Source organism: Carassius auratus, chromosome 39, assembly GCF_003368295.1.
Source record: "Carassius auratus strain Wakin chromosome 39, ASM336829v1, whole genome shotgun sequence".
Lineage (NCBI taxonomy): Eukaryota > Metazoa > Chordata > Actinopteri > Cypriniformes > Cyprinidae > Carassius > Carassius auratus.
The window spans coordinates 3,482,585-3,495,125 of NC_039281.1; the positions used below are offsets into that span (position 1 = coordinate 3,482,585).

A 12,541-nucleotide genomic window follows, 5' to 3' on the forward strand; every position below is an offset into this window, starting at 1 on the left:
GTGTACATGTATGTGATTCATATAGAAATGAAACCCTTCAAATACTATCTGGGATAATTGGTAACTTCAGTTTGCATGTTAACTTTATACTTAGCCCACAAAAATGATGTCATAAACAGCCTATCAAATCCACTTTGACATTTATATTTATGTGCTATATATAGTTTCAATCATGAGCTCAATTGTATTCTAACGGCTCTTGCTTAAAGGGGGGATGAAATGCTCGTTTTCACTCAATATCCTGTTAATCTTGAGTACCTATAGAGTAGTACTGCATCCTTCATAACTCCAAAAAGTCTTTAGTTTTATTATATTCATAAGAGAAAGATAGTCTTTACAGATTTTTCCTGGAAAAACACGACCGACTGGAGGCGTGACGTGTGGGCGGAGCTAAAGAATCACGAGCGCCAGTAGGCTTTTGCGTTGAGAGCATGTGGAAGCTGTGACATCACCGTGAGGGAAAAACCATCATCCAAAACAAACCATGGTTTACAGTCAGATTCAGCCGTTTATTTATGATCCAGAATCAGATCCCGAGGCTGAAACTGAACGAGAGCAGCAGCAGCAACGACTCGCTCCGAGCGGGGCTCGAACCGGGGTCTCCGGCATGGGAGGCGGACGCACTAACAAGGAGGCAGAAATATTTTAAGCAGTTTTACTCACCGCCTGCGGTTCCAACACACGATTGTGACCCTTTTTCGTTGGGATTGCGTCATCCTTAAGAAATAAACGATACGCAAATCCGTCGTCAAACTGGGCCTTGTTTGTAAAACAAGCGTCTTCGAAATGCAGGAAACAAACAACACACTTGCACAACTCCGTTGATGCTCTGTAAAAATAAACTCCATCCACTGGTCCCTTAATGCTGTTTTTTTGGTAATCTGTGCAGGGTTGTCTTGCCCTGGCAACCAAAAACACACTTCTTTTGTGACTTTCGCGACACTCTCGATCTGATCAGTGAATCGCTCTGATCAGTGAAATGTCTGTGCTCAGCCTCGCTATACGGGAGCGCGCGCTCTTCCGGCAGAAGTGCCCTTACGACCCATATAAGGAAATTCCGCTCCATCTAACGTCACACAGAGCCATACTCGAAAAAAAACTTTCCGAAACTTGTGACAAACCGGAATGTATTTTGGGAACAAAAATACTCCTTCAAATGTACAACTTAATTTTTTAAACTTTGTCCATGTTTAGCATGGGAATCCAACTCTTTAACAGTGTAAAAAACTCAGTATGCATGAAATAGCATTTCACCCCCCCCTTTAAAAGAGCGCCAACTAAGCTTATTCTTAAACTTAATTGTGTTGTTAATGTTGTCGTCGCCTGTAATCATTGCTGTTTTTGCAGGCCTTGTCATTGCATTTGACGTATGAGTGTGTTTATCTGTCATGTGTCCCTCCTCCTCAGGCTAAAATGGAAAACGAGATCCTTGATTACAAAGACTTGGCAGCACTACCTAAAGTTAAAGCCATTTATGAAGTGCAGAGGCCAGACTTCTGGTCCTATGAGCCCAGTCACAGATACAGCTCCGATGACAAGCTAGAGCGTCTCAGCTATGGGGAGGTACTGCCCTAGAGTACCACTAGAGCCACTCTGGGTCAACCTAGCATGTCTCCCCCTGTTACCGGATCTACTGTCCTAGTCCTAGCCCTAGCCGAGCTTAGCTTTGAGTTTCTCATCTATGTTGCATCCGTTGGCTGGCTGTATGCATTTGTTTGCTGAAGCACTATGTTGTGACTTCCTCCTACTATTAATAGTGAATATGAGTGCTTTTGGTTGAGCCACCTTGCTTTAGTTTGCTTTTGGCAAGCTCTCTGAAAAATGTTAGCGATTTGTGTGATGTGGCTTAAAAGGACAGTTCACCCAAAAATGTGCAATTCTATAATTTACTCCCCCTCATATTGTTTTAAACCTGTATGATGTTTGAGGAACACAAAAGATGTTTAACAGAATGTCAATGCTGCTCTGGTTTTTAATTTGAAGCAAACGGTGACCACAAGCAGCTTAATAATTTTGTTTGTGGTAGATAGAAGAAAAATCATAGAGTTTTAAATGACATGAGACTCATGTATAGTTGGGTGAACTATCTCTTGAATTTATGTTTGCTGAGTAGACAATGTTGAGTTCTATAGTCCTGCAGGAGATGCAAAACAGGTTGGTCTGATCACAGTGGCTCCTTAAAGGGTTAGTTCACCCAAAAATGAAAATTATGTCATTAATAACTCACCCTTATGCTGTTCCAAAAATGTAAGACCTCCTTTTATCTTCAGAACACAGTTTAAGATATTTTAGATTTAGTCCGAGAGCTCTCAGTCACGCCATTGAAACTGTGTGTACGGTATACTGTCCATGTCCAGAAAGGTAAGAAAAACATAATCAAAGTAGTCCATGTGACATCAGAGAGTCAGTTAGAATTTGTTTAAGCATCGAAAATACATTTTGGTCCAAAAATAGCAAAAACGACGACTTTATTCAGCGTTGTCTTCTCTTCCGTGTCTGTGTGAGAGAGAGTTCAAATCAAAGCAGTCTGGATATCCGGTTCGAACGAATCATTCAGTTCACCAAATCGAACTGAATCGTTTTAAACGGTTCGCATCTCTAATACGCATTAATCCACAAATGACTTAAGCTGTTAACTTTTTTAATCTCAAACAAACCAATATCCCGGAGTAATTCATTTACTCAAACAGTACACTGACTGAACTGCTGTGAAGAGAGAACTGAAGATGAACACCGAGCCGAGCCAGATAACGGACAAAACATTGACTCGTTCACGAGTCAAGAATCGTTTCTGTCAGACGCGTTCGATTCGATTCGTGAACCGAGGAGCTGATGATACTGCGCATGTGTGATTCAGCGTGAAGCAGACCGACACACAGAGCGTCTGAACTGAACTGATTCTTTTGGAGATTGATTCTGAACTGATTCTGTGCTAGTGTTATGAGCCCAGGAAAACCGAAGGCTTGAATCAAGGGCAATCATCGCAAATGACGCCATTACGTCGAGCGCAAAAGAACCAGTGAACCGTTTTCTTCAACCGGTTTATTGAATCGAACTGTCCGAAAGAACTACTGGTGATCGGGAACACCGATGCAACCGGTTCTTCACTCATGAACGAGTCAGTCTATTGTTCGTTATCTGGCTCGGCTCGGTGTTCATCTTCACAGCAGTTCAGTCAGTGTACTGTTTGAGTGCATGCATTACTAGTGTCAGCCACATTAAAAAAAAGTTAACATCTTAAATCATTTGCGGATTAATGCGTATTAGAGATGCGAACAATTTAAAAAGATTCAGTTCGATTTGGTGAACTGAATGATTCGTTCGCGAACCGGATATCCAGACTGCTTTGATTTGAACTCTCTCTCACACAGACACGGAAGAGAAGACAAAGCTGAATAAAGTCGTCGTTTTTGCTATTTTTGGACCAAAATGTGTTTTCGATGCTTCAAAAAATTCTAACTGAGTCTCTGATGTCACATGGACTACTTTGATGATGTTTTTCTTACCTTTCTGGACATGGACAGTATACCGTACACACAGCTTCAATGGGGTGACTGAGAGCTCTCGGACTAAATCTAAAATTTCTTAAACTGTCTTCCGAAGATAAAAGGAGGTCTTACATGTTTGGAAAAGCATAAAGGGTGAGTTATTAAGGACATAATTTTCATTTTTGGGCGAACTTACCCTTTAATAACCTCTGTCCTCTTGCTCTTTTCACTCCCCTTACACATTAGATGTCATGGTGAAAGAGGCTTAAGGTTTATCTCTGATTTACTGTTGTACTCACTCTCTCCTTTTTTGTCTCCACAGTCTTTGGGCACACTCTCCCCTTATTCTCAGGTAAAAGTTTTGACTCAAATTTACTGTTACTCCACAGCAATGTATTTTGCAACCAAGTTATCAATCTGTCTAAAATAGATTTAGCATGTAAGTGTGTTATTAAGTGTGTTAAATTGACAGTTGTTGTTGCTCTATAAATCATTTTGGGCACTGAGTAAATGATAAAAAAATGACATGAAAAATATTCTCAGACATAGTTTGAATAATGAATAATGACATTTTATGTGATTAGGACATGTATGACAGTATGGACATGAGGATGAGAAGATCCTCCAGTCCGGGGTACATAGACTCCCCCACTTACAGCAGACAGGGCATGTCTCCCATCATGCCCCGCTCTCCACAGCACTATTACAGATACGGTGAGTCACTGCTGCTGAGCAGGAACAAAAAATACTCTTTCATCTCTGATTTGTGGGATACTGGTGTAACCAGCTTGCAGCTTCATCATAAAACTAGGCAGGTTGACCAGCATTTCTTGCTGGTAACCAACATGGATAGTGGACCAGCACTAACCAGCTTGAATCAGCGTACTGGTCTAAGCTGGTCTTTTCAGCTGGAATGGCTTGAGAACTATACTGAATATGCAGTATAGTGGAAAATATACTTCATGATTCTTGCTTTGTCTGTATATATAAAATTGTGGTTTGTCATTATATAACAAGGACATAGCAAACACTCTCTTAGAAAAAGTGCAAAACCTTCTGCAAGAGTATTGTTAATGGGCATTACTTTTGCATTTAGGTACTAATAGGTAGGCTACTGTACATTTTAGGCACTGATATGTACATTTAAGGTATCAGTATGCATCCTTTATGGGTAAATAAGGTATGAAGGTTTATCTTCACTCCAGTACAGCTTTTGTAACTTTTTTTATGAGAGTGTATTGATTGATGTTGAGTACTGATAGTGATTTTAAAGTCAACATGAAATGATATTCACAACCAATTTTACCTCTGTAATGTGACTTATTTACAAGAAAAAGGGATGTTCATGTTAACAATATCAACACTGCGAAAGACGGTACTTTATTCATCTGGAATTGATTGGATCTTAAAGTTTTGATGTCACCCCAAATGTTATTCAATTTTGATGCAATAAAAATTTTTTATAATAAGATTGTGATTAATTATTTACAACAAGAGCTCAGTAAGGGATTTCATGTTGACTTTAACCAAAATTAGCTTTATAGGCTTTTTTATGTGGGATATGTTTGGCTGTTATTTGGGAGTGTGTCCCGCCATTCCACCCACATACTATGCACCCCTCTGTCTGGTACAGTATGTCTTTTCTTCTGTTTTGAAATGCATACTGTCCCTCCCTGGCTAATCTTGGATCATTGATCTAATGATCGCCGGTGTGATGATTGAGTGTGTGTGGTTAGGGCGCACAGGAAGAGTGCACTCATGCTCTGGTTCTGTTACTGTCATTGGCTTGGGGCTTGCTGCAGGCACTGAGAGTGGCAGAAGTTCACCCTATTACAATCATCTAGATGCCCGGTCCGGCACGCCCACCACAATCCAAGCTCCCAAGCATTTCCATGTGCCAGGTAGGCCAGGCCTCTTCATTCACCTCATTGGCTGCAGTCTACATTGTCATATTCATTCAGCAGTATATATGAATAGAATTTAAAGTGTCTTTAGTGAATCAAAGTCTCTGTAACTGTTGAATCTGTCTATGCTATACATCTATAGTGTGGCTGTGCTCCTTTTCTGTGTTCTCTTCAACTGTTCCACTCTCCTCCACCTTACCCTAAAGGTCCCTGGAAGCCTGAAAAGGCAGAACAAAAAAGCATTTCCTGCCCCGTTTACTTTGCTTTCTTCTGCCTGTCACTTTCATCTCCTCCACGTTTTATTTCTAATCTCTCCCATCTTTCTTCTCAGCCACAGGGGAGCCCAACATCTACAGGAAGCCTCCCATCTATAAGAGACATGGTATAGTGTACTCGGCCTGCTCTGGCCTGTTTTCCCACACGCTCAGTCCTGGGGCTGTGTGAGCTCATGGGAAAGATGTGTCTGATTAGTGTTAGTGCCCTCCATAGCTGTCCTCCAGCAAACCCTTTAGTCTAAAATACTTTAAGTGAAGTAAGTAGTAGAAGTAGTGAGCAAATGAGGAAGAAAAACATCTCATTTTAAATTACTAGAAGATTTGATGGGCACAAATGAAGTATATACCATGATACACACGTTAGAAGTAGCCTGATACAGTTGCAAGAACACGTATGTGAACCTTTTTAGATTTAACTAGTATTCAGTATAAATTGGTCATTGAATTTGAATAGATGATAGACAGTCTGCTTAAACAAATAGTAGACAAACTATTATACATCTTCAGCGAACCAGTGCAAAATTAAAAAGTATGTCAATACTTAAATATAAAATAAAGGCTTATTATATAACTACCACAACTTCTATAATTGCAGATTTGCAATGGTCAAAAGAAGTTTTGCCTATTTGTTTAAGCAAACTGTGATTATCTACTATTTTATGACCAATATATTAAGAAGTCAATAGAAATCAAAAGGATTCACATTCTTTATTTCTTGGAACTGTATATTTTAGGTAAAAAAAGGAAAATAAATTGTCCTTTCTGCTTAAGCATCAGAGTGCATCCTGCTTTCCGTTTCTTGCATGACAGAAGACTGTAGAACTGGCACGAGCGCATCCTTGCTTCTACAGGAGGGTGATGCAAAAGGGATGAGGCTTGCTGAGGCATGGTTAAAACTAAACATGACCCCCTCTGCTTAAGATCAATGGGGAAGTGGCCGCATTAGATGCCACGGAGAAGCCCCACTGAATTATACTCAACGCTGTTGAGAAACCGCTGTTAGGAAAGCAAGCCTGTTTAAGCATGACATGAGCAAGCGTGAAAGTCTAAACATCCTATGGTAGTTCACAGAGTTCAAATGGCAGCCATATTGTTTCTGATAACACACTGTATGTTACAGTACATGTACTGTAAGGACTAGGTAGTACCGACACTACTTCTGTTAGTTATTTGGTGGCAATCCTTTGATAGATTGTTGTTTATGTGCATATCTTTGTCTGTTTATTTATAAATTTACAATCTCACACGTTTTTGTCAAGTACATTGCTTGGTATGTCTTCAAAATGCCATGAACTCTAACCCCCTTTAACTCAACAATAGTAATAGTACATCTTTCCCTTAACTGCATGTCTGTGTGTGTGTATTTATGTGTGTATATTCTGTATAAATGTGCATTACAGGCTTTTGCCATTTTCCGTATGATTAATTATGATCCTTGTTTTTATTATAACAACATAATAAATGATAACATTATACCTGATATGTTTTAAAGATAATAAAGTGGGTTTATGGGTAATAAATGGTTCAACATTAAGGATTGTATCTGGGCTCAGCAGTTCAGATTCTTTTTGCCATAGCAATGTTTTCACACCACCAAAATGTTATGTATTTTAATGTAATCCAAAAAAAAATTATTTGATACATGTATTTTTGTCAGGAACAAAAATGTCTAGTTTACTTTTTGAAATAAGTAACGCAGGTTACTTTGTTTACCTCATTTATATCACTTTTGGTGTGAAAAAAGTGATTTTTGGTCATTACAGTACCCAAAATATAACTTTTGTTTTTTTTTTGTTTTTTGTTTTTACAAATAACCACACCCAACCCAGATGACAAAAAGTCATGCTAAAGCAATGTAGAGCAATTTACCATAAAAATGACTAAGTGACACAATTAGTTACTTTTTATGGAGTAATGCAGTATCATAATGCATTACGTTTAATAGTGATTTTCTCCAACACTAATAATAATACAAATAATAATAATAAATTAAACATGTTTTATGCTGGCAAATATCAAAAGACACATCTTTACAGCAATCAGCTGGCTTGAAACTATAAAACTGTAATATACTGTATCTAGGACCAGCTATTATCTTTGTCCACATTTTCTTTAGGGAAAATTATGAAACTGCTGAATGATGGCCGTTTGAGTTCTTCAAAGCTTCTGGCCGAGATTCTGTGTAGGCCTGCCAGTTATTATGGACAGTATACAACCACAGAGATCTAGAAGGCATAAGGGAGATTAATTTGTTTCAGAGTTTTGCCCAGAGCTGCACTAATTCTACAGATTTATTTACTGGCCAGTTCAGATACTTGCACAGTCCATCAAGCTATCTCTAAGAAAGGTCAGAATCATCTCTGAGAACTTGTTGGCTTAGTTTACATTTTGTGTGTAGTCAAGTGTGTATTTGCGTTTATCCTTGTGTCACAAGCCTGTAATGGACACTTTACAAGGAATATTTTGCTACCCATATGGTGGATGTGCATGTGTAAGTGAAAAGTGTTGTATTGTTGAAGATGTCTAGCTGTGTTTCTGCAGAAGATTTTTTGCTTCTCTACCATATGGGTACCAAACTAAAAAATCTCACTGAAGACTCTTTGGGATTCAAATATTTCTTCCTTTATTCTTTTTTCCCTTGTTTTTTTCCCCACACCACCTTAAATACAATTCCCTCCACCTCTACTTTCCCCGGTCACCATTCACTCTGTAAGTATTCTCTCTCCCTGCACATCTGTCTGTCTGCGTCTTGGGTAGTGTGTTTGTTCGCTTGTTCTCTAGAACTTGCATTCCGTCTCTCATCCCTGTGAAGTCTTTTCCATTAGGGATTGGTAATATTCTGTGAGGCCTGTGCTTCTGTATTTGTGTTGAATCTTCTTGTGTGTGTTGTTATATATGGATGGGAGTTCAGTGCTGTTTTTGACTGGTGTTGCTTTAGATTTGAAAGGCAATATGTCAATGTATGTGTCAATATAAAGTGTTTTCTGTGCTTATTCAATATCTAATTTCTATGAATAAAGATGCTTAATATTGAGTTTTGTGGACTGTGTTAAAGTTATTTCCTAACATTTTGTGAGCGTTGTATTTCTTTCTTTCTTTATTTTTTCTGATGCCCCCTTAACGCCTAGCATTGCATTAGCATTAGCGTTATGTAGGTTGAGTTCCAAATTTGTCTTTAATGATTGAATAGAGATATAGTCTCCCAAACAGAATGTTTTTAACGGATAATTCAAAATGCAAAACGATGATTTTGACAGGAAAAAAACTAAAACAGTATACTGTAGCATTACTTTATTTTTGAACAGAAAAAAAATGTATCTTATCTACTGTTTACCTACAGTATATTAAATAATTTCACCAATAAAGGATGTTAATATTGTCTAGAAGGGGGAAAAAACTTTTGGTTGCACTTACAGCTGTTTTTTGATGTGTATTGTGCGATCACTGAAATGCATACTAATGTTACATGTAAAGGGGGCTTGATTGTACTATGTGCTGTTATATCTCAAGATTTTCCAAAGATATAATCTTGACATACTCTCTCCACAGGCAATCACTGCAATCCAGCAACCAAGAGCAAGACCAGTGAGGACATTGTCCATTCTTCCAAATTACCATCAGCCTACTCACCTGAACACTACCAGCACTCAGAGTCTGATAACTACCATTACACCAGCTCTCCTAAATGTAAGTGATGAATGTATTCATTATGTCCTATGTGTTCAGTTCACTGGCCTCACAGCGCTTTCCTGTCCCTCCCACCTGCCACAATCATTCCAAAATGTTCCAAATACAGGGACGTCAATAAAGATCCTATAGTCTCTGAATATGGAGTATATTAAGTATGTCATAATAATAATGCATTTATGTGTTGCTGATAATCAAGCGCACAACGTAGGAGAATCCCAACACACAGTCTTTAATGATAAATACAACACACCTATAAACCGCAAACAATACTAGACAGCAAAATTATTAAACCTGAGGGCTTAAAAAGACAGATGATAATTAACTGAAACAGAACAGATTTGGAGAACTAATTAACAACCAAGGAGACTAACTTGCATAAACACAGGCGAACGGTAACAAGGAAAACCAAAAGGCAAAGAAACTAAACAGGGGCCATAACAGTATTATATTGCAGAGCAGTTCCTTTTCCAATTGAGCAGTCCCATATGCATAGTAGTGATTTAATACAAAATATCTTAACCTGTTTAACCTGATCCACTAAATAATGCTTTATAAATACCCATAATTTGGAATACTCAAACTAATCAAGAACATCTAAATAAACACACAAAAGCAAAGTTTATTTTTTTATTGAATGGTTTTACAGAAAAATTCCATTTTAATAAAACATTTTTTTTTTAAATGTGCAAATCTAATTTGACAAGAACATGTATTATACTAAAACTGAAGCCAAACTAAACTATTCATTTACCAAACGTCGCGGTTTGGAAAAAATGGAGAAAACATGACCTAATAACTCCGCGAATATATGCATTTTGCATAAAAAAAAAACTTTTTAATACCAACCAGATACATTACTGATTTTGGCGGAAACTTATTTTTTTAAATGGCGTTTATCTGTATATATATATATATTGTGACGAGTCAGCTGCCTTCTGCCTGATAATCATCGGCACCCCGTCCTAAATCGCCACCCCTGTGATGGGGCACACCTGACGTAAATGGAGCCTCATCACCGCCGCTGTTTAAAAGCCCAACGCCCCTCTCCTCAGGAGACCGGTCTCTTCCCCGTGCATGTACACTGGTGTTCTCGTGGGTCCAGGAAGGGTGCCTTGAAGGACTCCCAGGCAACCAGAGACGTGCAAGGACGCGGCCGCTAGAAGAAGCCGCCGCCGATCAAACCCCGGCCCGAAGAGGGGAGTGCGTTTGGCCGCCGGACTCCGCCCCTTACCTGGACCCTTCCTTCATGAACACTGTCCGACCCACACGAGCCCCATAGCATGATGAGGACACCAGATCCCCTGTTTATTTTGGACACTCTCCCCCTTTGGCCACGTTTATTCCCTCTTTTTGTTTTATTTTCTGTTAATAAAAGCCTCTCCGAGGCCTGACTCCACGCCCACTGTGTCTGTCATTTGCTCCTCCCACCACAATATATATATATATATATATATATATATATATATATATATATATATACACACACACATTGTATAGCATATTTTACTGTCATTTTCCCTTTAGATGCTTAAACAATTGTTTTTTTCTCCACCAAGACAAATTATTTCACTCTCTCTTTCTCTCATAATATCTTTCCCTCTCAGCTTTACGTGCTATTCGGAGAAGGTACTCATCAGGTGGAGAAGAGGATGGCTGGAGTCACGGTCTTCAAAGAGTAAGCCAATAGGGCAGCCCGTCTCTTTACTTTCACAGTGCCCTCTAACCAGTAATTAAAGCTTGGGTTAATTAAATAATTACATATAACTTGCCTGGGTTTGATAATCTACGATCTGTCATAAAGTTAAAGCCCATCTGTCTACTCAGAGATTTACATATAACCATTTCTTTAAATCTAGCCACTAAGCATCAAGTGCTGATCACTCTTACTGTCTCACTCATTATTTCATTTGTTTCTGTCTTCCTCTTTCTCTCTCTCTCTGTGTCTCAGATTCAGGGTGGTATCGGTAGGATGATCTTGAAGGAGGAGATGAAAGCCCGCTCCGGTTCCTATGACAACGACCCCTGGGGCAGCGCACGGAACTCCCGCAGTGGGAGCAGGGAGATGTTGCACAGCATGGGCCACAACAACACAGTTAACGGCTGTAAGTACTTCACTTGAGATGCTGTATGACCGCAGATTATAGAGATGTGTGTTCGGAGGGGGTTGCTAAAGGGTCATCAGTAACAGAGCATGGCATATCATATTGGTCACTGCATTTAATTAAGACTTTACAAATTTTTGACAGACATTGCGATTTGAAGTCATAGCTTCAGCTCAATATTGTTATATAATATTGTTGTAGTATACTTACCCTCTTTTCTATCACTATCTTTTTGTTCGTTGTCTGTCATTTCGAAGCTTAAGTTGCATACGTTTTTCTTTAATTTCTTTAATTTCTTTAATTCTAATTATCAATTTGACCCTGTAGACACCATAATCCCACTCTGTCTCTCTCCCGCTTTCTGTGTTCTTTTTCTTTTTTATGCTGGGCGTATACGCAGTTGGCTTGAGCAGAGCTGATTGGGGAGAACGAATGTGTGCTCAATCTATTGGTTAGTAAGCCTGTCACTCAAGGCTGGCAGTCATGCATATGATCTGAAACAGAGTAATAACACATCCACATCACAGGCTTTGTGATTAGCAAATCGCAACATCTTAAATTGCAATTGCGATTCGATTTCGATTAATTGCACAGCCCTACATTTGATCTGGACAGCAACAGGTCCGGTGTGGTTTTGACTGCATGCAGTATGGGAGTTGCTTTGCTTGCCTTCAGTATGTCTGTCATTATTCAGCGTAGGGCAGCATGGTCAAAGAAGGTTTGGCACAGAGCCATCTAATTAAGGCAGTGGAGCTCTGGATCGCTTTACAGTGAAGGCAGACTTAAGTCAATGGTGACACGGCCAGCATATGATGATATACTGTAGGACTGTGATGCTGGGAGAATTGAACTCTGAAGGGTTTAAGGAATAGTGCAGACACAGCAAAAATTAAATAAAATATTACACTACAGCAATGCGGTGCACCTGTTCTGGTTATTTCTTTGTCTCTCGCTCTTTTTTCACATATACACACACTTCTCCCTGTTGCTTTATATTAACACTCAATCTGACCTTTCTATATCCAACAACCTAATATTTTAGTATATGCATGTGTGTTTGTGTGTGTGTGTGTGTGTGTATG

At 39.1% G+C, this 12,541-nt stretch overlaps 1 protein-coding gene across 8 annotated transcripts in view; it reads left to right on the top strand.

The window, feature by feature from the left end:
* The window catches only part of LOC113057699 (actin-binding LIM protein 3-like), a 60,064-nt gene that overhangs the window by 41,134 nt on the left and 6,389 nt on the right, over nucleotides 1–12,541 (top strand). For 2 of the 8 annotated variants that reach the window (XM_026225182.1, XM_026225183.1), the window contains exons 10-17: nucleotides 1,408–1,563; nucleotides 3,811–3,840; nucleotides 4,073–4,202; nucleotides 5,291–5,389; nucleotides 5,724–5,774; nucleotides 9,217–9,354; nucleotides 10,962–11,032; nucleotides 11,306–11,459. In XM_026225182.1, coding sequence (XP_026080967.1) covers nucleotides 1,408–1,563; nucleotides 3,811–3,840; nucleotides 4,073–4,202; nucleotides 5,291–5,389; nucleotides 5,724–5,774; nucleotides 9,217–9,354; nucleotides 10,962–11,032; nucleotides 11,306–11,459 — 829 coding nt within the window. The remainder of the gene's footprint in view (nucleotides 1–1,407; nucleotides 1,564–3,810; nucleotides 3,841–4,072; nucleotides 4,203–5,290; nucleotides 5,390–5,723; nucleotides 5,775–9,216; nucleotides 9,355–10,961; nucleotides 11,033–11,305; nucleotides 11,460–12,541) is intronic. The other 6 variants (XM_026225184.1, XM_026225185.1, XM_026225186.1 and 3 more) reach the window with 5 other exon arrangements.